The sequence below is a fragment of the Haliaeetus leucocephalus genome, unplaced genomic scaffold (assembly GCF_000737465.1).
Source record: "Haliaeetus leucocephalus isolate CR32 unplaced genomic scaffold, Haliaeetus_leucocephalus-4.0 Scaffold802, whole genome shotgun sequence".
NCBI lineage: Eukaryota > Metazoa > Chordata > Aves > Accipitriformes > Accipitridae > Haliaeetus > Haliaeetus leucocephalus.
Genome location: NW_010973238.1, coordinates 1,325,142 through 1,349,535, shown reverse-complemented (window position 1 = coordinate 1,349,535; position 24,394 = coordinate 1,325,142). Strand labels below are relative to the sequence as shown.

The 24,394-nt window shown below is 36.6% G+C and overlaps 1 protein-coding gene across 3 annotated transcripts in view; it reads left to right on the top strand.

The window, feature by feature from the left end:
• TXNRD2 (thioredoxin reductase 2) overlaps positions 1–24,394 on the top strand; it is a 36,413-nt gene that overhangs the window by 4,628 nt on the left and 7,391 nt on the right. For 2 of the 3 annotated variants that reach the window (XM_010581664.1, XM_010581663.1), the window contains exons 7-14: positions 645–707; positions 1,234–1,304; positions 6,060–6,079; positions 6,462–6,553; positions 8,332–8,506; positions 17,132–17,268; positions 22,678–22,773; positions 23,016–23,108. In XM_010581664.1, coding sequence (XP_010579966.1) covers positions 645–707; positions 1,234–1,304; positions 6,060–6,079; positions 6,462–6,553; positions 8,332–8,506; positions 17,132–17,268; positions 22,678–22,773; positions 23,016–23,108 — 747 coding nt within the window. Of the gene's footprint in view, positions 1–644; positions 708–1,233; positions 1,305–6,059; positions 6,080–6,461; positions 6,554–8,331; positions 8,507–17,131; positions 17,269–19,580; positions 19,807–22,677; positions 22,774–23,015; positions 23,109–24,394 lie in introns of those variants that run through there. The other variant, XM_010581665.1, reaches the window with a different exon arrangement.

The window sequence follows — 24,394 nt, the reverse complement described above, 5'->3', positions numbered from 1 at the left end:
CTTCAGATGAATTGTAAGGGGGATTAGCTTGCTAATACAAAACTGTGGGTGGCAATTATACTGAATGCATAGCTTCAAGCAACTGGGTCACATAACAGAATGGTGGCCATTTCTGCACATCTAACAAGAGACTGAACATGCATTTTTAACACCTTTTTGAGGGTAATTATATGATGTTACTAGTTAATACCAGCTTGAGAGAACAATATTTTTGGGGGTTAAATGCCTAGCACTTTCTAAAAACATGCCATTTGTGAGGTAGCTCAGCTCCAGGCCTTAGAGACAGAATTCACTTGCTGTGATCTCTGTGTGTTTTGTACTAAGCAAAAATTGATTTTAAAAAGCTGCTATTTGTGCACAGCTGTTGCTTCCAAGTTGTCATCAGAATCTTGTCCAGTATAGGAACAATTGCAAGCTTAATATTAAAACAAAAACTGATAGAGAATGTGTAGGAGAAACTCCTTCAGGTATTAGTTTATTTTATCTCCATCCTTTTTTTAATGCATTGCTGATTATTATGTCATATAAATAGGAGATAGTAGTGCGAGCTTTCTCATTTATCACTCATTTGTACATAGATAAAATCTAAAGACAGATAAAAGGATTTCAAATGCTTGATTTTGATTTTGTATTTTTGTTGGTAGACTATTGTTACTGCAGAAAACATTGTCATTGCTACTGGAGGAAGACCAAAATACCCTATGCATGTAAGTTATACTTGCCATCTAACAGCTCTGATGGCTTTAGTGGTTTTGTTGCAGATAATAATGAACGTTTGGAGGATAAAGCATGTAAATATAAAACAACACACAAGAGATTTTTGTATTTGTCATGTGAAAAATTATCTTTTATATAAAGCACACAGGCTTTTCAGAAAAACATTTCCATAGAAAACAATTTGCATTAATTCAGTATGTTGATGTTGCTTAGAGCTGTAGGATAATTCAGGCTGGAAGGGATCTCTAGAGGTCATCTAGCTCAACCTCCTGCTCAAGGAGGTTGGGGTCAGCTGTTGAATCAGCTGTGAGGTTAGATCATGTTGCTCAGGGCTTTTTGCAGTCAGGTTTTGAAAATCACCAAAGGCGAAGACTGGATAACATATCTGGGCAACCCCAGATATATTCCCCTTGGTCTACTGGCTATACTTTAGCTAATACAGCCCGAGTTGCTATTAGTTTTTTTTGCTGCCAGGACTTGCATTGTAGATTCAAGATCTTACCTGTGTGATCGTAGATTGCAGGTGCACTGGAGTATGGAATCACAAGTGATGATTTATTCTGGTTAAAAGAATCTCCTGGAAAAACGTAAGTTACCTTACCATAGCTTTAATAGTTGCTGGCATTCGTACTTTTTCTTTATGGCAAGGTGAAAAATGTTCAAAATTTCCTTTTATACACCAGTTTTTCTGTCCTTCTGTTTTCCTTCTGCGAATTTGTTTTGCTATGCATCAACATCATACTACTGACCTTCATTAGTAACTAACAGATTGCCCGGCCCCCGAAATTCCCTTCTAAAATTGAATTAAATACGAATTTTCACCATCTTGGGTTAAGGTGACTTGTTTGCTGTAGCAATTATACATGGAAGTCACAAGAGGGCAGCATAAACTTAAATGAAGGCTGTACTGTCCCTATTTGCTGCGGGTGTACATTAAATTGCTCTTCAATTAGGAAAGAAACTCTAACATAATTTTATGTTCTCTTACGTGGTGGCAGTTCTGATAACAAAAGAAAATATGATGAGACAATTGGGTTACTTTTACCTTTTCTTATGCTTTGGGAGCTATTGTTTAACTAAAATAGTAAAAATTTGTTTTTAATGGAAATACTAAAATGCCATAGTCTTTGTTTTTTGCAGCACGTAGCACAGTAAGATTCTGAGTCAACATTGCACTACAGAGCAATTTCCTGATGCAAATAATTGTGGCAGGAAATGCAGATTTGCTAGCAGAAAAGTCAGATAATACTACTTTTTTCTTTTTCTATTGAGCAATCTAGAAAAAGCAAAGTCTATATAAGAAAAAGAGACTTGAAACTATAATACTGGTGTTTTGAAAGAAAACAGAGCTGCCATTCATGGTTGTGACTTTCTAATATAAAAAATGCACTGTGTTCAGCTAAACGTCAAATACCTAAACAAGGCTCCGTGGTACCATTTAAAAAGGAAAGTAAATTTGCTGTTGTTTGTAGTATATCAGTCACCTCTTGAATTTTGAGAGCATGATTTATGCAAGGAAATTGTTTAAAACAAAACAAAACAAACCCCCCAAACTAACCCCCCCCCCCCCCCCCAACTAAATATAAGATTTATCCCTGTAAGATGTTTCTGTGAAAATGTGGCTTTTGTCCAGTTGCTGCTAATGCAAGTTGTAACAGTGTAATGTGGGAGTCTAGTGTTTATATGTTGCATTCCTGAGATTTAGTCAAAATAAGCCTGCAGGGGCTACAGTAGCATTTCTGTGCTTTATCAGGCTGTGTCCTAGCAAATGAAGGAGGGAGTTGTTAAAGGTTTGTTTCTGTCGGATTTGTTTCTATTATAAATATTCCCAAGGTTCAACTTAACACCTTTTGTTTTTAGTCTGAGCTGTGTCGTACTGTTGTACTTATTCTTTCTTTTCTCCCTATCCAAGTGTACATATCTCAACTACAAATTACATGCCTGGGGGTTATAGAACTGTCAGTCCTGCAGTTATTTAAAAAAAAAAAAAAAAAGAGCAAACTGTTAACCATCTTAAAAGTCCCTTAGATATACAAACATTGTGAAGAAATTCTTGCTACTGAGATGAGGGGTTTTGGCAAAGTAAATTGCAAAAGATGCCTTGCAGTAAGTTCAGAATGAGTGAGGGACTGAACAGGTGTGAAGGAGGTTAGGTTCTGCTTTCTTAACTTTTCTATTAGACACTGACAATGCCCAGGAACCCTCTACTTTGTAGAAGAACTTGTGAATAATGTGGTGCTGATACTATGAATGAGTGCCAGCTGGCATCTATTTTTCATCTAATGAAAAAGAAGAGCAAACATATGCCCAAATTACAGATATTCTCATTCTATTCCCCGTGAATCTCCAGTAGGTATTTCTTCATGGGCAGCGTGTGGCTTTGCAGCACTTCCCAGGAGCTAGATGCTAAAAGAGGGGCTGATAATCCATTCACAGATGAATCGGGTGCCCTAATGTTGGAAGAATTTATTTCCCCCTATGTTAAATTGTTTGCCAAACATAAAACCCAGACTAGCAGATTTTAATCTCTTTAGCTCAACCTGTTCTCTGTACACCTTCAGAAGTTGTATGTTTTTATATAGGATAGATAGATGTTATCTAGTGTCTTTTGTGAGAAAACGTGTTGTACTGACTCTGCAATCCCTGGGGCTTACGGAGCAGCAGCCCCCATGTTTGCACTTTTCAGAAGTTTAAAAGCATTTCTGTTAGAACTAGGAGATGGTGCAGATTGGTTTAGGGTAAGGTATAGGCTTGTGAGCCAGTGTTTCACCTACTATTTTTGCTCTGCTCTCTTAGCATAGGATAGACTGTGTATGAAGAGCTCTCCAAGTATTGTACTTGTTTCTCTCTTGCAATATTGTGGAAGAATAACTTTCCTAGGTATATGTGGCTAGTTAGTGGCAGAATCAAAAGAAGAAGCCAAATTTGCTGTCTGCAGAGCTCCATCATGCCTCTAACATTGTATTTGCTATACATGTTCACATATAAAATATTTTAATTTTCTAAGGTTCTTGATGTCCTTCTATGAAACACATTTCTGTCTTTGTAAGTGTGTATACCACTGCACACTGGTAACAGGGTGGATGAAGGATCATTGCTTTGTAAATTTTAGTTAAAATTGATGAATGGTACCTCCTTCTAAAGAGACTGCAGTGCATGCACCACTTTGTGTTAGCCTTCAGTTTGTGTGTGTTTTTGCATGGATTTAAGGGTTTATGTTTATTTTGTGAAGCACCATACTAGTATATGCTACTTCGGCCAGGAATCAAGTAAAATGTAGAATACAAAACAGTGTGGGATGTGTAGGCCACAGGTTGGTATTTCAAATGTGTTCCTTCTTGTGATCTGACTGCTTTGGATTTTCACCTGTTTGGAGCATGTTTTGTCAAAAGTTTTGTTTTGTTGCTTAGGGTTTTTGAATTAATGGAGGCACAGCTGCTGAGGGAAAAGGTCTTTACTTAATGGATTATTTCCATGCAACTGTTCTCTCTGCTGGCATTGTCATTTGTGTTGCTAAAACTTACCTTCCTCAAAACAGTCAAACAAGGTTAGGTATGGGTAAAAGAATATGATACGATTCTGTGACTTATGTTTATAATGCTTATGCTTCCTTGCTTATCCTCCTAACTTCAAATAACATTTTTAAACTCCGTGATTATGTGAGTTTGTATTTTAAGTTTTTTAAGTAAATATCTAAATTCAGGTGTATTTTAAATTTCTAGCTTTCCGAAACACAATTAGCAAACTACTTCTTCCATACCCAAAATTCCAAAGGTTTTTTTTTTTTCTTTTAACTTTTGAATATGGCAGTGTAAGAGAGACCTGCTTTAAAAAAAAAAAGCCCAAAATAAACAGAAAAAATGTGCCAAATACTCAGGTAGGTTCCAAGTGTTGTGGCCTTACGTTGCTGTTTTTTTGATGAAAAGTTCTCTGTAAAAGCATGGGGATTAAAGTTTTTTTTATAAAGCATGTATTTCCATAAGTGAAAATCATAGTCCGAAAGAGCCTAACATTCCACACTCTACTCATAGTAACTAGAAATTTTGATCCCTAATGATGCTTTTTTTCCTAATTCAAAAACTTAACAAAAGAATTTGTTGTAAGTGGAAATATTATGTGGAATGCACCTCCAAACTGTGAGATTTTAACAAGTTTGCATAACACATGAACAGCAAAGGAATGCAGGTGCAGCCTGCCCAGCAGCTGAGTGTCAGTGACTGGCTGGTTGGACCCACTTTTAGCACCAGAACAGTGACTGGGCATTCTGTCTTTTGTGTACCCAGCAGACCGTAGGGAACTGAGGATATGGTCAGAATAGAGAAGACTGCTGCAGTGTATAGGGCATCAGGGGACAGGCATGGAAACTGCTGTGCTGGATTGCTGATACACCTCATAAATTAAAAGTGTTGATGGACAATTTTAGTGATATTTTTGGTTGAAAGGGTGTGAAATATGGGGAGAGATGGGAGCTGGAGTTTTATTCAAGATCTAAAATGGATGTATTTGGTAAATACTAGTCTAGGTAAATCTATTAAACGGATTTTCTATAACTGCATACACAAAATTCTGAAGACAGGAAGGGCATATATTTGGCATTTGGAAAAATAAGATTATTAAAAAGCAGGTGGTTGTAAATCAAAATGAAATATAGTAATGAATAAAGTCTTACACTGGGAACTGAAACCTACTTGATAGGAAGATGATGAATTTCAAATGTGCTTAACTGCTGATTGTGTTAAGTTTTCTTAAAAATAATTAAAAATTTAGTAATTAAGATACCTGTAGAAATTTTGAGATATACTTGAGTTCCAACAAGACTGCTGCATGTCAGTATGTTTGTATGTTGCCTACTGTCTCAGAGGCAATGGAGCTGAGACACCCTGTAAAGATGAGGTATCAGTAGCAACGGGCACTGGGGGAAAAACCTGTCAGTGTCCACTCCAGATGTTTCCAATGGAGGTTTATCATAGAACACAATTGAAATATTTGTGATGCCTCTTAACCCTGCTAGTTTCTCTGAGTTTTTCATGGCTTTCTTCACTTTGTCTTTCAGAGTTTGTGTTTAAATGACTCTTTACAATATAAAAATAATTCCTTATGTCTTATAAGCCTGTTCTTTTTGTTTTATTCTGTTAATGAAATAAGCCCACACATTATACCACGTTATAGTGTTGTCTTTGTTGGAGTTGATAAGCCACACTTTCTTCCCATCTAACATCAGATCCACTCTTCAAACCTATAATTTTGTAACTATACATGCTTCAGAAAATAGTTTTTTGGTTTTCCGGAAATACGCACTAGCTCATTCTACTGCTTTATTCTTTTTTCTTTTTATGTAACAGGTTGGTTGTTGGAGCCAGCTGTATCCTTTGAAAAAGCTCTGATGATTTATGATTATAAGCAGTATAGCTGTCTTTCCTATGAAAGCTCTGTTTTTTTAATTCCTTTGCTCATGCCCTGTAGTTGAGTTGGTAATAGAATAGTAATGGTTTTCTATGCAGTTGCATCATGGGAATTAAGGTCAGCTGAGGATAAATTCTCAGGATCTTCAAAACAATGTTACCTATGAGGAAAATAATCTAAGCCTTTGGAGTTTTATTCTGTGCAACAAAAGCAAGCTAAAGATGTTGTCTGTCTGAGGAGAACTTGATATCTCTAGGTAAAAAGCCTACTTATATGTTACCCTTTTATATTGCATTTATATGAAATTATTGTTTATATTTCCTTAACTGATGCTTCACCAGATGTTTCACTTGAGTGTGCTGGTTTTCTAACGGGCATTGGACTGGACACTACGGTCATGATGAGAAGTATCCCACTTCGTGGGTTTGATCAAGTGAGTATGGAATATTTTACATTTCCTTATATAAAAATATATTAAAAAGTTTATTTGATTATTTTTGTCTCCTAAAGAAAAAGTGTAATTGGCTTTTTCCAAACACTTCCTAGTATGTGCTTTCTGAAGAGAAACTAGTTAATATTAGCTCTTGTTTTCCTATCATATCTCTTGATACTGTACTCAGAAAAGTAAATTATTTTTTTTTTCCTCTTGCTTAATTGAAAGCACTATTGAAAAGGTTGGGAAGCAGGGGAGGAATTTATGCCACTGCTAAAACCAGACAATCTCTTTAAAGTAATCCTGAATTTCTAGGAGTTACAGATAATGATTTTTAAAATAAATTATTGGACTTAGCATTAAGTAGTTCAATGTGGAGTTCATTATGATGAATATAAATAAATCACTAAGCTGAAAGTTTGTAATGACAATAGGAATTGGAAATCTTGACCTTACCACTTTCAAAATAGTTCGGTTATAACTAGGTAAAAAAAAAAATAATAGTGATTTCAGTAGAACTATCAACCCTAAGCTGGAGCAAATTAAAAGCAAAAACTTTCAGGCAGGGAAATATAAAGAGAAAAAAATATGTTTCAAAATCGGGAAGGATTTTATTTAAAAGTATAAGTGGTCATGATTGTGCTGACAAAACAGAAAACAGTTTTGGCCAGAAAACCGTTCCTGTATAAACAGAATAAAAGCAATTAGAAATAACGATGAGAAAGGGCAACAACTAATTGCAAAACATTGTATAAGAATGTGTCTTGGGATTTGCACTCATCGTTGAAGAAATCTACACCTGTAACAGCATGAGATCTGAGCAAGCAGGGAAAAGAATTAAGAGTGCGTGTGTGGCACTTCATAAAACACTTACAGTAGGGCTTTCTCTGAGAACTTGATCCTTTGTAGGTATGAAAAGCACAATGGACATTTCAAAGTTAAGAAAGTATTAATAGAGGTAAAGTAATTATGTTCAGTCTGTAGCCACATTGAGACTGATGGAAACTGGTTAGTGAGCTATCATGTTTCTGAAGAGATATAACCCTGCTGTTGCCTTCGTATTAGTTAGTATCAACTTCAAAAATAGTTTTGTATGCTGAGAGCTCGCATGTAGTTGTTCTGTGTGAGTGGTTTTGTGATAATATCCTTTAAGTAATAAACATATTCTTTGACAATGTGCAACCTGAATTATCGCAGTCAAGAGCAATGACATCTTTGGATAAACCCATTGATGCAATGCTTTACTACTTGACTGTGGTATGGCGTTATTTCAAACAGGCTCTTAGAACAAAAGCATTATTTCCTGTTTGTAGTAGAACTTTCCAGGAAACTGTAGTGATTCATAGTCCTTGCAGAGAAATGACAGGTGTCATGGCAGAGGGAAATATTCTTCTTCCTTAGCTTTATGAAAGTATTTAATTCTCATCAAGCTGCCAGAAAATGGTCATTATGGTAATGTTAAATTGAATATGCTCTAGGTGCTATTTTTGTGTAAGTAACAAATGATTTAAAAGCAACCTTTTTATTCATATACTATTTTACTGTTTAAAAAATAATTTGAATATTCAGATGTAGATGCCTCTTGAAATGGAGTTGCAGATCATAGTGGCTCAATAAATTATCGTGTGTTGACAATGCATAGTAACTAGGTGACAAAGAATATTTGAAATGCACGGTATATTTACTGGATTTTCATGAAGACAGCTGAAGGAGGGTTTTACATTAAAAAGGTCATATATCTAAGAGTGAACAATTTTTTTTTTTCCCCTACTCAACAGCAAATGGCATCTTTAGTAACTGAGCACATGGAATCTTATGGCACAAAATTTTTAAAGAGATGTTTCCCAACCAAAGTTGAAAAATTGGAGAGCAACAGATTGCAAGTCACTTGGAAAAATACCGACTTGGGCACAGAAGAAACTGATTCCTTTGACACAGTGATGTGGGCAGTAGGTAAACTTGATTATCTTAACATTTATTTGCAATGCTTTCCATTCTGAAAATGAAGTCCCCTCATCATGTTTTATGGGGCCAAACAGTCCCCCTCTTTTTTTAATATTAACTATTTAGTGACTTAAACATTGATAGGTTTTTAATTCTTTTCTTGCATGTCTGACTTGCTCACAGTCTAAAAACGTATGAAAGTTACAGCAAATGGAAGAAATCTATGGTAACTACTTTTGATGAGCTGCAATAAATGGGAGACCATTTAGTCTTCCTCATGTTTACTAGAGGGTGAAAGCATGAATTCCAGCAACACTGTGGTGCAGGTAGTGTTCTCTAAGTCCATACTCTTGACTTTCATGAAGTTATTCACAAGTTCCTATTTATCCTGTTCCAGAGGCTACCATTTCTTCTAGGAATTTTTCTAAACTGTGCTGCTTAAGTTTGTTACCGCATCCATCATCCAATTTGGAGAAAGAGAAGTAATTGCCCCTAAAAATCCAAGCTCGTTGCAGGGAACCTTGGAACTTTAGAGCTTCTTGAAATCTGGTTAGGAACTTTCAGGTATCTCAGACCCCTTGGAACTGACATATGATGCCTAAGTCAGAGTAAATCAGTCTAGAAGACTTTTGTGACAAATGGCTGTGAGCATAATCACCAGAAGTGGTAATTAAATCTGGCTTTTGCCCCCTTTAAGTCAAATGCTACTTCTTGTAAGGATTAACACACTAAATCATGTATGGTACAAGGCTTCAGCCCACAGGAATGAAAATACTCTTTCTGCGTTGCCTCCCTAAGCTGCTCGTTTGTTGCTGTTATGAATCAGCCCTCAGTTTTTGTATTGGTTCAGATGGACTGCAAGCCCACCAGAGTAGGAGACCTCTTGTCTCCTGTGCTTATAAAGCTTTGTGAATATCTGGAATTCTAGATCAATAATGGATGGCTAAAGGTAGTAGTGATATTTGGCAAGCGGATGATATCTGGTGAACAAAGTAAATAGGCTTAAACTTACTGCCCAAGAAATCTGTTTTGTTGCAGAGCAACCAGTTTTACTAGCAGTTTTAGCAATACCTTTAACTACTTAATTTTTATGCTATTTATCTGACGCTACTGTTTTAGAGTAGTGGGGAAGCATTACTCTTTCATTTGTTGATAACAGATAAAGTTAAATTCTTGTGGTCGTAGAATAGATCCATTACAGGAAGCAGGAACAGATAACTTAAAGCGTTTTGTATTTTGCCCAGTGGACTAAATATGTTGTCCTGTTTCTTTCCCCTGGTAAGTCAGCTTTATATCTTCCTAATACCCCAAAGAGAGAGCAGGTTGTGTTTGTGACAAACATTTTCTTTCACTTATTGTGATTACTATTCTCTTAGAAGTGCAGTGGGCTTCTATAAAATGTGGAAACAGCCTATAATAATGGATTATGCTCACTAGAACCAATCAAGGATTTTAGTCCTTGCCGAGAGCAAAAAAGGTCATGCTATCTGAAGATGTGATAATCCTGAAAACTGTAGAATAATATTCATGAAATGAGATGAAAATGTCTCAAAAAAGTGGGTTTCTAAATGCCGTATTTGATTTTCCTCAAGCTTTCTGGTAAAACTACACTGAGGTGGAGTCACACCTGTGAAATGTCAAGTCAATTTGTTTACTTTTGTCAAAGATGGAAAAAAGAGCTATTAAATTGAAATAATAAGAAAAAATCTTGGTTTAGTGTTAATTATACTGCAATAAGGTTGCATGGTATACTTACTATTGCAACTCAGTTGTAATGCGACTCTATTCGCTGTTTTGATAGAGAGGAACTACATGTATTATACTTTTTGTCATAGATTTGAGTTACAATCCATATTTAGAAACCGTAAAATGAATAGTTGAGGGTTTGGGGCTTTTATGTTGACTTTTTTTTTAGTGTTCAGATTGGCACTCCACCCTTAAGGATTAAACACATTAACAGTTAAAGCTGCTTAATTGATGTGCAGTCGATATGATTCATTGTTTTGCTCTGTATCAACACACCCACACCAGGTGTCTCAGATAATAGGCTGGGAAACTTGGTAGTGTTGAGGATTTCCTGTCTGCAGATGTGTCAGTTACAATACTGATTGAAGAAAGTCAGCTTGTAGAGTTGGTTAAAAAGCAGCCGCTATTGTTAACTAATTGTAGCCTGAATTATGATAGATATTTCCTTAATTTTTGTGAAGGCATCATGGAATTTTAGTAGGATTTTATGAATAATGTTAAAAATATTTACTGACAGTGGGACATAGTTTGAGTTTGGTAGGCTACAGTATTATCTCTTAATGTAGGCCCTTTGAAAAAATTCACATTGTGTTTCTATGAAGAGTTTTGTTTATCTTTTGTAATGTGTCATTTTCTGCTTGTATGGATAAACCAATAAAAGCAGGCACAATGCTCTCTTTGCTTTTCTAGCAGCTTTTTTGAACCAGTCAAAATATTCCAGGCACACTTCCCTCCCCCGCTTTGATACTTTTAATATAATTTAAATGTTTCAATCCAAAGCTTTTGTAGGTAACTGTTATGGGCCTGTGTTATATTGCTGAGTGACTATACTGTTATATGCCAAATCAGTGAAATGGCTCTTTCTTGACCTTTTTTTGATTCTGCATGTCTAGTCCTGTAATGTCCTTCTGTTTTTTACTAGTGCTCTGTCTTCTGTTTTTGTGAGAATTTCCCTGAAATGATAAGCTTTTGAGATTTTTTTTTCATTCAATATGTAACCAATAAACTTTTAATATTATATAGTATTCCCCCTCCCCTTAAGGACACACAAAAAATTATGTTGGGTGCCTAATACACCTGAGCTACAAAGCAATGGTAAGTGTGTGCATGTACAGATTGAACATAGGGTCTTCATGCAAAGAAAAGGGTAGAGATTGACACCTTTATAAACAGATGTAACTGCTGAGCTGCAGGGCAAAGTTGCAGGAGGTCAGGCTTTGTGGAGTGGGTTTGTTTCAGCTATTGGAGGGCTGAAACCTGTGGATTGGATGCTGCAGTTGTAACACAGCTAATATATAAAAGGAATTGGTGAGTAGTATTTCCATTTGAATTTGCAATAGGTGGCAGAAGATCACTGCTGTAACTGGCATTTGATTGTTCACAAAGTCCTTAGAAAAGATACAGAGTTACTACGTATCTAATGGGGTCTGTGTAGAGGGGCAACACTGAATTGAAGATTAAACTACGCAGGTGTTTACAAAATATCCTAGAATTAGTTTGACAGAGAAAGTGCGGTAGTGTGCTAGTAAATTGTTAACAGAAAGAGCAATGACCAGCAGCAGATTTTAAGTTTAGCTTTACAAAAAGAGTTTTCTCCCTGATGAGAGCAGTGGAACAACCATTCTCAAGTTCCTTTGCGTTCATAAGCTTAGAGGAAAGCTACTGTGTCTTTGAAATAGTATCATCTTTGCTATAAAAAGGAATTATAACTTTAGCTCAGTGTAAAGCTGAACAGCTATCAGGTGTTGCACATCATGTGCTATCAAGCATATTGTCCTTTGTGTCAGGCTGGGTGCTTGGCAGATTTTTGTAGTGTGGTAAAATAAGATCCTTGCTGTTCAATATCAAGAAAGGGTTAAATACATAACTTTTTTTTTAATAACAATTTTCTTCAAGTCTTACAACCAAATCAGTTTGAATTAACTAAGAAAACGGAAATTTTGTTTGGAGCTTTTCTTTGAAAAGTCCCATATGGTAAAATATTGCTGTGATCTCCTGTGAGCCTATCTCTGCCAGCTCCTATAGAAAAGGAGATGGGCTTTAGATTCTTCTTTGCAAACAAAATCTTGCCATCCAGTTTTTAACCTTTGAACTATTCAGTGAAAAATAATGCACCTGGGTTTATCTCGGACAACTGTTAGTGCTAATGTGATGTGATTTGCTGAGGCTCTGGGTCTTTATTCTGAACTTCCCATGTCTGTGTCTCATTAACTTTAATTCAGTACTGTCTTGGTAAGATGTGGTTTTTGCAGTCCTAATGAAAATTATCATTCCCGTTACATCAGCCAGTACTTTTAGTTTTTTTCCCAATATCTAGTTTTAATGACATTCAGTCAGACTTTATTCAACAGGGCTGGTTTTAATGTGCAAGTAATTTGTTTGCATTGAAAGAGGGTGGGATGGTACTTTTTCCTTCTTTTAACCCACCCACAAACTTTGAGTGCAACTCTTACTTTACACTACTTATTTTACCAGCTTGTAACTACAAAAATCACTTCTTCATGTTGAGGAAAAGTTAGATGCTAGGCTATGCCTCTAGTCTGTGTGTGAGAGAACGTTTGGGATTCAGAACTATAGAATGCTATTTGAGTTGATAGGTGATGGCTAGCCTTTACCTGAATGGTGGCATAAATAAATTAAAAAATGGTGGAAAATGCTCCAAAGTAATTTCATTAAACTAGCATAATTAATGCAACATTTTCTACAGAGTACAGGTTCTGTTCACCCATAAGTGTCCAGGAGATTGAAGCCAATGACCTCACATGGGAATGGTGGTGGGTGGGTACTGGTTTTTGAGACTGCAGAGCCATCCTTTAAGGGTGTACAAAACCTTTGGTTAAAGCAAGCTTAGTGTGGGAGAATTAATGTGAAGGTGAACTGTAGCTTTCTTCTCAGAAAATGTTTCCAGCCCACTTTACCTTGTACAGGACCTTGAGAACAAAACAAATTGTTAGAATTCTGTCCCAAGCTGTAAGGTTTTAATTTGGTTGCATGTCACTTGGAGTTGCTTTTTTCTGTTGCTGTTATTTGGGTAGGACCACAGCGACATGTTTCCAGACACAAGTAACTTCAGGTGTGCAGTGGATGATGATGGCCAAGTGTTTACTGATTGCACCATGGCTGTCACAAGCTTTCTGGTGAGATGACTCCTCTGTGTAATAAGTATTACTAGTCAATGCTACAAGAGGTAGTACAGCTTAGCAGACTTGGCAAAGAAATAGTTACTGCCCCAGCACTGACTAAGGGTCAGACTTTTTTTCAAATCATGGCAGGCATGCTGAAAGTTTATCAGTAATGAATGAAATGTTCAAAAACATCCTTGTAAAATTGGTGCACGCTGCTATCAATGTGGTAAGGGTTCTGAACTTTTTTTAACCTTAATTAACCTTACTGTAGTCAATATTTTCTTGTAATCTGAACATTGGTTACACTGAATTGGTCTTTATTAGTCGTTATCAGCTGGCTATGTTTTAGTGAACACCATATGAGTTTTGAGGAGGGATTTGAAGGAGGAAAGGGTAGTGGTCTTGCAACTAATCTGGGGAGCATGTCAGGCACCCAGAACAAGATGAGAGAGAGTACCAAGACTGGGAACACGGATGAGATTTTGATTAAGGTCAGATTGGGTAAAGTTATGGTGTGTCAAATCGCCAATGTATAGGGAAGAAGTGGAGAAGACTATTGGGCTTAAGTTTTATCCTAGAAGAACCATCCTGTCATCCTGTAGTATCCTCACAGTGGCCATCTGCAGTATCATGCCTGATGATAATAAAATGCTTGGTTGGCTCTAGTTTTGATTTTTCAAATGCTGGGGGGCAAACAGACATTCCAGCTTTTGTGATTAAGAAACTGCAGAAGACCCATTATAAAATTCTGCTGTCAGCTGCACCTTTATCACCCTAGGAAATCTTACTGTATGCAAGAGCACGCTATCACTCACTGCTGCTACTTACGTGACTATGCCTATTCCTGTGGTTTCTTCTCAGCTTAGCTGCTTCAGTCTCCATTGTTGAAGGTCTTGCACCTGAAGGTCACAGCAGCCTGATACTGCCTTCACCTTATTCTGTGTGCAAGTGTGATTACCAGAGCCCCCCAGCAGATGATGGGACAGAAATGCTACATCACAATATAACCAGCGTAGCACATATCCGAGATGGGTGCTTTAACCAGTCTCTTGTCACTCTCTGTAGCTAAGCTGCCTGGCAGCCCCCTTAGGAAGCCAGGTTGTGGATTTTACAAAAACAGATCAAAAAGCTGTTTTTTCTTTTAAAGTTAAAAGTGAATGGGGGCGGGCCATGAAAGCGGGGATCTGTGTGGTTTTCACAGCTATGTGGTTATTGTATGGGTCTGTTAAAGATGAGATATGATGTGGTATTAAAAGTGCAGGAGGCAGGTAACCTTTTTAAGGGTCATATCTGAATTGGTACCTTTCTTCTAGATGTCTGGTATAATATCTGCTGTTTTGAATAAAAGCTAAATCTAGTCTTGTGTCATATACAATCATACACTCCTTGTTCTGTGGCAGTTTCAGGGCAGTGGACATCTTCAAACTAAAAGCAGATGTGCTGGCTTTAGAGGGAGCTATCTCTGTGTTGTGTGCCTAGTAGGATTTGGTATAATTTTATATTGCCCTCTGGATCTTAGAAATAAGCTGTAAACTCAGGGTTTCTTGAAGCTGTAAATGTAAAAAACTTAGGAGTTATGGGTATGAAACAAATGTCCTTCTGATCCAATACTACTGAGAAATGGTGAGAACTAGTTATATAATACAAGTAAGGGAATGTTAGGAAATATCAGCATTTCCTGAATTTGACATTAAAACTTACCAAGACACATTGGATAATCATGAACCTAAGCTACCTAATTTGAGGTGAAGCAAGATCAGTAACTGTAATTCTGGCTTATGGAGGTGAGCTAGCATGGGGCTAAAGGCCAATAAAGCTTCAGTTCAGTTTTTTAAAGTTTTGGTTTTGCTTTCAGAAATAATACTTAGGCAGAAAAGTTGAGAGAGAAATTTCACTGAGTAGCAACACATTTTTTTAACTCTTAGCTATTAATACCAAGCTGTACACATGTTAAAATAGACTGGAATCAAAAGGTTGAGTGTTGTCCTGCAGATTTGATAAACTCAGCTGTTGTCACAGGTCTTTAAATGACTCTTTTGACAGTTTTTCTTTTTTTCCTCTTTCAGTGCCTGCCATTGCGTGCTAAGCTTTCTCTTGGCTCTGCCTGGCAGGAAAAAGGGGAAACTAGAAAACCCCATTAGTTGTCCATTTGCAGAATATCCAGGCTTTACTCTCAATACACAAAGAAATACAACGGTAGGAAGTTGTTTCACATCCGAGCCAAGATAAGGTCCTGGAGGTTTATTATTTTTGTTGCCTGATAGCATCAGGACTGGGGAGCAGGGGGCAGAGAAGGAACAGCAGATCAACATCCCATGGGGACAACAGAAGGGAAGACAGACAGATAGCCAAGTGCCGACAGCTTCAGTCAGTACTCCCAGAGGAAGTGTTGGTTTCACCAGATGAAATTAATACACAGAAGTCTTTACAGAGGCATTCAGATGTGACATTGTTTGGGGGGCCTGGCTGTATGGCAGATGTATAAAGCAGTGAATCATATGTTTACATATAATTAGGTCTGTATTGACAAGCCAGGTTTTCCTTTTGTTTAATAATTTCCTACATTAACATCAAAGAGCTTGTTTTTATAATGAAAACACATTTCCCCTTTTGTTTTGCTTTGCTATAGCTCTGTATTAACATCAAACACAAATTCATGACTCGGGCAAAGGAGACCTATATATGTAGATGTAGATATATGCATATTCATTTATAACCTCTAAAAATGGATGCAATGTTATAAAATTTCCTTCATTTGGATATATTCACATAATATTTTATATGTGATCCTGTGTGTCCCTACATATTTTGGGAGTACCTGATAATTTCACTATGCTTATTAACCTTCAAATACATTTGAAAAATTGGATAGGATTTAAGTTTCCAATTTCTGGGTCAGGAATTGCTTTGTTAGATACTCTATAGAAAGCTCAGTGTAAAGTTATGAAGACTTCAGTGGTCTAAGTGGTAACTCTATGCAGAAAACACTACAAAAATTTTTTTTTTAAAAATGAGATAACTTAAAATCATTGGAAGAGAAAGTTGTAATAAAATCTAGGCTTGGCAGAATTTGCCTCATTTGTTTTTAAATCAATTTAAAATTGTGTTCCTAAATTCTAGGAATAGTGTTTCTAAACTCTACAGAAATAGAGTTTGAGCTAAATAACTCAGCGTTAAGGACTTGAGAGCAAAGCTGGTAAACATTTTCATCCAAGCTGAGGGAATTAAAAAAGCTTTAAGATAAGCGTATCAGATAACAAGAAAAGAGGACTTCAGGTATGTTTAATGTTGAACAGCATTATTAATAATTTTTATCCACAAGCGTGCGCAATAGGCTGTTTGTTAGTATTGAGTGTCATTTGGTTAATGTTTATTGGAAATTTTCAGTGTAGAAGCTGCTTATTATATGTATATTCATGCTACATTAGGAAACTGAATTTAGAATGTTCAATAAATATTAAACCATGTGGGTTTTGCACTTTTTGCAGTGGATGTTGTCCCGCACATTTTTAAAGGATAACTTTCTCTGAAATAGTTTGAGCAAAGGCAATAGTAATATAGCTCCTTTCACAAAGAAATTCATATCCATACTTTCCACCCTTACAGCTTTTTCATTATGAGCTAAGTTTTGTTATCTTTCTGCTTGGACTATCAAATAGCACAAAGTTCTTGGAAAGCTGAAGCGGAGGATGCCAAATTTTTAGATTAACACTAGTGAAGTTTTCCAATAGTTTTTACTTTAATTTCTTTTTTTTTCCTTAAGGCCGAGCCCCTGACACTGAAACTCTCAATTTGGAGGCAGTTGGAGTGAAAACTAATTCTGAAACTGGAAAGATCATTGTTGATGCCAGTGAAGCGACTTCTGTTCCTCACATTTATGCAGTTGGAGACATAACAGAGGTACTGAGTCTACATAAACTATTTTACAATAACAGGAAGCCAACTTTGTTCCTGACTAATAACTAGTCCCCAGATGTCGTCATGCTCTAGTATATATCTTAGTGTTTTGCTCTTTTTCATTTTGCAGAGCTGTAGTGTTTATGCCAGCCACCTGGGTCTGTAATTTCCTTCACGTGGATCTTGTGAAGTATCTCAGCGTTAGAGATTATTACTGATGTTTATCAGGGAATGCATCATTGGTCAGAGGCTAATAATAATGTCTTTATCACTTCAATTATCTTTCTAATAATGTTTTTATCACTTTAGACATATGACTTCATGCTGCCTGTGAATGCTGAGTGAAAGCAGTTCTTACCTTCTGGAGTTGAATATACTCACTGGGAATGACTGTGACAAGTTCTGTAATTCCATTTTTAGTATTTTGGGTTTAATTGAGACTAGTCACAAGACAGCTTTTCTGCTCCCTGACACAAAATGCTTCTGACAAAAGTATCCTCCTCTAGAATAAGAAAAAGTAATTGCTGCAAATACTAAATGCATTTGACTTCTGTTCATGATTTGTGAATGATTATGCCAAGTAAACATAAGGTGTTTTTGGTTGGTGTGGGGTTTTTTTGTTTGTTGTGTTTTTTTTAAAGGGGGACATCATAACTTAAGCAAAATTATTTACTTATTATAGAGGCAAAAGCAGAATTCTGTGGCCTTAATCTAGTGCTATTAATAATCTACAGTTATCTATGACAAGAATGTCTTGTCCCGATCAAAGTGCACTCAAATACTTTCAATCCCTCAATTTTCAGTTTACAGAACTTGGAGTATTTACTGTAAATAGGGCATCTTCAAATATGATGTTGTCATAAAAAATAATGTTTGTCTGAATTCTGAACTGTACAGTTACAGGAGGATGTTTTCATCAGCTGCCTACTGTTCCTGAAAAATTTGGGCAATATGTAGAATATAGAAGCTGGGCATTGCGAGATACAGAATTCTGTCACCTGTTGTTGAACTTAATGGAATTGAGCACATGCCTTCCTATCAAGATTGGTTTTGATATAGTGAAGGCATCTGTTTTAAAAGTCTGGTGAATATAAATACTGTAGCAATATCCAAACACCATATATAGTATAATTTGACAGACCTTTAAAAGATTTTTCATTCTGCCATGTTTAAAATCTTTTAAAGGTGTCTCAAATTTTTAAATCCTACAGGTGCTCTGAGTTATTGAAGGGATGTAACAGGTTACATAACATCTTGGGAATAGCCCTGCAAATTTCTGACTGGACTCTGGAACTGCCAGAGACACTTAAATTTCATAAATCTGCTGACCATTCCTGACCTCTTCCCCTCCATGTAGACATGTGTTTCTTCCTGTCTGTCTCCATCTTCATGTGAATGACTTGCCATTTCCTTTTAAACTGTGTTAAAACTCTTTCCTGCTCAGCTATTTCTCCTTTTTTTTCTTACTCTCCACAGCTTCTCTGTCCTGTCCAGTCACACAGAGCTTTGGGATTATGTACAGTTCCTCTCCTTCCTTCTCACTTCACATACAGGTTCCCTCTGTACTTGTCACTTCTTGCTCTGGGATGTTTCCTGAAGTCCTCTTTCTGCTCACAACGACCTCCTACACCTGCTTGTCCCTGATATATGCCTTGGTTAGGCCTCCTGCTTTCCAGACTTTTCTTTTTAATTTCATCCAAGAAGCAGTAGTTAGAGGCAAAGCTGGCAGAGCCTTAGATTCTGTTGCTCATTTTACTGCCAATCTGCAGTGTTATTTTGGGCAAGTAATTTCCTTTTGGGTGCTTTTTGTCTTCTGCCCTTTGAGGATTTAGTTGAGTAAGAAATATAAAGTTGAAGGCAGGATGCTCTCCTACTCTGGATCTAAAAAAATCAGATCTTCATTTATTTGTCATTTTCATTTTGTTGTTAAAACTTAGATTTCCTTTTCCTGCTTTTGTCCTTATTAGCGCAGATATTTGAACCTGAGTTGTTCAATAGGCACTTCTAAATGTAAATGTTAAAAACAGCAACACGGTTTTATACCATGTCCAGAGTACAACTGGGGAAAAACTGGAAAGGTAAATCAGTGCTCTGTAGAAATTTTCTCTTAAGCTTTTATTGGCATATGGGCTTAATATAGGGAATTAAAGAAATCACAGTATAGTACTCATGCATTTATAGAATTTAAAGATAGAAGGAATTATTGGCATTATCTTACTGACTGCAGTACAATGTGAGCCATGTAACTTCCACTTGCTAAGCAATAAAGTTTATTTTATTTGAATACTTAAATTAATTTTGTCTTTTTCTTAAAGCAGAATTAATTTAGATAATAAATTTCATTGGCATGGGAACCAGCAGTGAAAGAAAGTTCTGTGTTGTGCACATCTCAAAGAATACACACAGAAGAATCAAGTGCATCCTGCTAAGAACCACAAAGCTGTAGAGCTTGGTGTGTGATACTTTCAGGGTGAGACCTACCAAAAGAGCACAGGAAGGGGAATCTTGTTTCCTCTGTATGAGCATCAGTGATCCCTAATATTGCTTATAAGAATAAGATTTTTTTCTCCAGTGTTCCTGTTCAGGATTTCTCTTTGCTCTCTCCCTGCCAGAGTCTTTTTGCTGCCATAACATGCTATTGCTTATACCTTTGCAAGTAGTTCTTAAGCCCTCTTACTCCCTCCTTTACCATGCCACACTGAATAGACACTAAATTGCTACCAAATAGGAAGAACTAGGTTTTTTGGTTTAATTCAGTGCCCTGGCTGGAAGGGGAGTGAGAGAGGGGAAAGGTGAGTTTCTTGGTATGCTCAGAATGACTGTTTTCATTTGGGAGTCATACCCAGCTGGCACAAATGGGAAACTATGTGTGCATGGGTGTCTTGTTGCACCCTTGTATGGCAAATGGAATCCTAATGTTATCCAAGCTGTTCATTTGGAGAAGAGAGGGGAAAAAAAAACCCTTCCAGACGTCAGTCAGTTTGTCTACCCTCAAAAAAAGTTTTTCAAGCTTTGGCAAAATATTATTTTCAACTGACAGGTGAAATTGCATTTAGGCATTTTCATCTTCTGTAATCAGGATGAGGAAGATCAAGCTGGAATTTTAGTTTGAATTTCTTTTCAGTGCTGATATAAACTCTCTGTGTTAAAATTCTTCCTCCAGTAGTATTCTTGTTGAAAAGCATGGCACACACTATAAAGAAGTTCTCTCAGAAGGAGGTTTATCATATGGTCATGCCACTATACATCTGTCATATTTCAAAGAGTGTTATAACAAAGATGTGTAAAGAAGGTGGAATGTACAGTATGTTGCTTTGAATAGAAATAAGACCAAAAAGAGTTGTGTTAGAACAAATACACGTTACTTCAAAGCTTTTTAAACTCTCTTAGGAGCCATCTCGTTTAAATGTATAATACATTGGAGGATTCTTATGAACAATTCGTATCCATAATAATCAGCAGAGTAGTTCTACACATGACTGCAAAGTGAATGTTCATTTCAAATATTTACCAAGGAAGGTCTTTAAGTCATTGTTTATGAGAAATTGGGCTTTATCTGCATGGATGTTTTAGTAATTAGCTGGGTTTTATGGAATGCGTAGCAGTGCTTTCACAATTTTATCTCTCGTTCCAATCTTCTATTCATTTCTGGAATGCCAAAACAACATCTGTATTTCCTGCTACAGAAATGATTGGCAGCCATGTTTCAGGCAAGTGTGTATAAGAAAAAGCAAATGGCAAATTTCATCTGGTAAATGACATTTACAGACTTGAAAGTCAAAATGCTGGATTTGAAAAACCATGACTTAATGGATCTTAGCGGGGGAAAAAAGGGATAGACTTGCATTTTTGTGATTTGTCATGAGCTGTGGGGAAAGATAGGTTAGTCTTCATTAACAATTAGAATTGTAGTTTCTGTTATCAGGTTAGACATAATGTTGTTTCAGTTTGGTTTTTTGCAATGGAAGTTTTAACTTAAGCGGTTATTAGTACAGATGAAAGCATAAATGCGTATTAATATGCAGATTATTGATATGGTATGTGTACTGAAGTAAATGGTAGCTAATACCATATACAGAATCTATCTAGCAACATACAGAAAAGATAAGCTGGGAAAGAGGAACGGATTCCAGTAAATGCTAAAAAACTTCAGGATAGTGCAAAAAAAAGTTTGGGAAACTTGAATATGTGTGGTGGGGAATTGTTATTTTATTTTCTGCTGAACACTGTTCTTGAGGGCTTATTGTATGACTACCTCCAAGTGGGGCATTGCAAGAGTGTGACAACCGTTATATCTAGATAGGACCTGTATGAATCAAAACTTCACGTGTTTTATAAAGCATTCCATGTTATCCCACAAAGGTGTTTTTAAGTTACGGTTTTCTTATGTCTCCTCATCATTCCTTCTAGATTTGTGACCTCTTTCCTCATCTCAGACAAGAGATTCACACAAACATCCTCATCTCAAGATGTATCTTGATGATATGTCTTGGATGAACTGTTAAATAATGTTTTTTACTAGATTTATGAAGTTTGTTAGATATTACTAACTTACATGGACTGTTCTTCATCAGACTTCAAAAAATTTCTCTGAAAATGTCTTACTTCAATTTGCAAAAACTTCCAACATCCTTAAAACTAGCACTGGAGTTCTGATGCTCCAGTGGTATTGTGCCAGCACTCAAAATTACGGTTCTGGCACACTGCATAGTCCTCTTTGGATATAAAAAGTAGCCAGGACTCATGGCTTGAACTGGAGCATGTCCTGGTCATATCCTGCTATCATTCCATTTCTCACTTGCAGGAAGGTAGCATTTGCCAATTGCAATCCTTTTCAAGGCCCTCTCTAATACCAGAGCCTGAGACTAGGACCAACTCAACCTATAGGTTGCAGTGCTAGCACAATAGCGTTCCACTTCTCTGATCCAGGACCAACATAGGAAGTCAGTAATGGTGCCTACAAATAGCTATGTTTTGTGCCTGTGTTCTGTAAAAATGTGACAGACAACTTTTTTTAAAAGGTCTGATGTTATAAAAACACTGTTGCTTTATACTAGGCTTTTCCTACTTTAAAAAGACCATCTGAAAAATTTCTTGATGACTTACTATAGAAGGAAAGGGGGAAGTGAATGGTTAGCATGTGAATATCCTTTGCTTTTTCAAGAGGTGACATGATAAGATATAAGGTTTTGACACATTCATGGCATTTGTTCCCCGCCATTAAGAGAGATATTAAACTCGGAGACTTAAAAGCATGTTTGGACAGAAATTATTACTGCCTTCTCTATTGGGAGCCCTGGCTAGTAGGCTGGAATTCCAACGATTTGGCCATCCTCCGACCATTGTCCCAGGAGAAATCCTTGGATGCTACCTCCTTCTTAGTTAAAACAAAGCTTTGTGCTCTCTTCTTAGGGCCGTCCTGAATTAACACCCACAGCAATAGCTGCAGGAAAACTGCTGGCTCAGCGTCTTTTTGGCCAGTCTTCAGAATTGATGGACTATGACAATGTGAGTTGTTGGTGGTTTTTTTTCAATAACAAAAAACAAATCTTACGCTTTTGTTTCTCTTAAGAATTTTAAAGGAATTGCATTTTGTCATCTGGAATCCAGCTTTGAATCCAGTAGCCAAAGTAGATATGCGTGACAGAGCTACACTTCTGTCATGCAAAAGTCTCCCCTGTATCTGCCATGCAGCTGCTTCATATGGTTCAACAGTAATACTTTCTGTCTCCTCTGCTTCTCGCAAGCAGGTACCTACTACAGTTTTCACTCCCTTGGAATATGGTTGTGTTGGGCTGTCAGAAGAAGCAGCTGTGCAATGTTATGGATCAGATAATATTGAGGTATGAAAACATTTTTGATTTTATAGTTGGTGTCGGAGTTGTACTATGAAAAGACAGAAGTTTCACTCTTGTATGAGGCAAAATTTTTGGTCCCCAAAATACTATGTTTGCAGTTAGGGAGTTGGTGTCTTCAGAAAAGCTCAGGACTTTAAAAGTATTGCAGCAGGTCACGATGGAAGCTGTTACCTAGTGGGCTTAAAATTATTGACAGGGTATGACAGCTTTAAACTAGTTGTCATTTTAGTAAGTTATATTGTGCAGCATCATTAAATAACAGTTATGTCCCTTTTAATTGTCAGAATTGCTGGTCAGGTTCATTAGTCTAAATTTTTGGGATGTCCCCAGAAATATTCACACAAGCTGCTAAGTGTCTTTGTGGCTAAAATGTCTTGATACAATAAGCCTGGGCATTGCATATTGAGGAAGAAATCTGTTGTGGCATATATTCGCACCCAGCCCTCTGATATGAGGAATGAGATTAAGGTGCTCATGGTGAAGAAATTTACAGTCACTATATAATAAGACAAAATTCAAACAAGTAATCCTTGAAAAGATATGTTGTGTTACCTTTATTCACTCCTCAAAAAGACTGTCAGCATATGACTCGGTAAGCTATGGAAATACAAACTGCAATGCTTTACTTCAAGTCAGTCAGTTATTAGTTTTGTCTTTTGTGATGCTGAAATACAGTTTATACTTCAAAAATCTGTCCTAGGACTCTTATCTGGGTTTCTGGATGCTAGTGCCATCTAGAATGATATAAATTACTGTAAAACAATTGTTCCCATCTGATTAAGGCAGACAATTGATGTGTGTGTGTGTGATAAGATGCTGATGTTATGTATGTATTGGAGAGCAAGTTCAGCTGATGGATTTAGCTTGGAGCCCCAGGCAAAATCATTAATGAAAAAATAAGCATTTACTATTCAGAATGCAAAAATTACAGTTTGGGTTGTCCTGTGGTATACGTTATTATAGATATGGAAAGCTTTTGGGATTTCATTATTTTCAGTAAGCAAGGTATTAAACTTTTGGGAGAAGCTTAAAGGAACAAACCTAACATTTTTAATTTGGGACACTGGTTTGAGTAATGTGATTATTTGTGATTTTTTTTTTTTTTTCAGTTTTGTTTTTAATCTAATGATTCTCTAAGAAACATTTGTGTTAAACTTACTGTGCTTTCCATGTTTTTCTTTAAAATAATGAACAGGTTATAAATAAATCAATTTTTTCTATAACATAATAAATATGTTGTAGTAGTCATTAAAATACTAAATAGCAGTTTT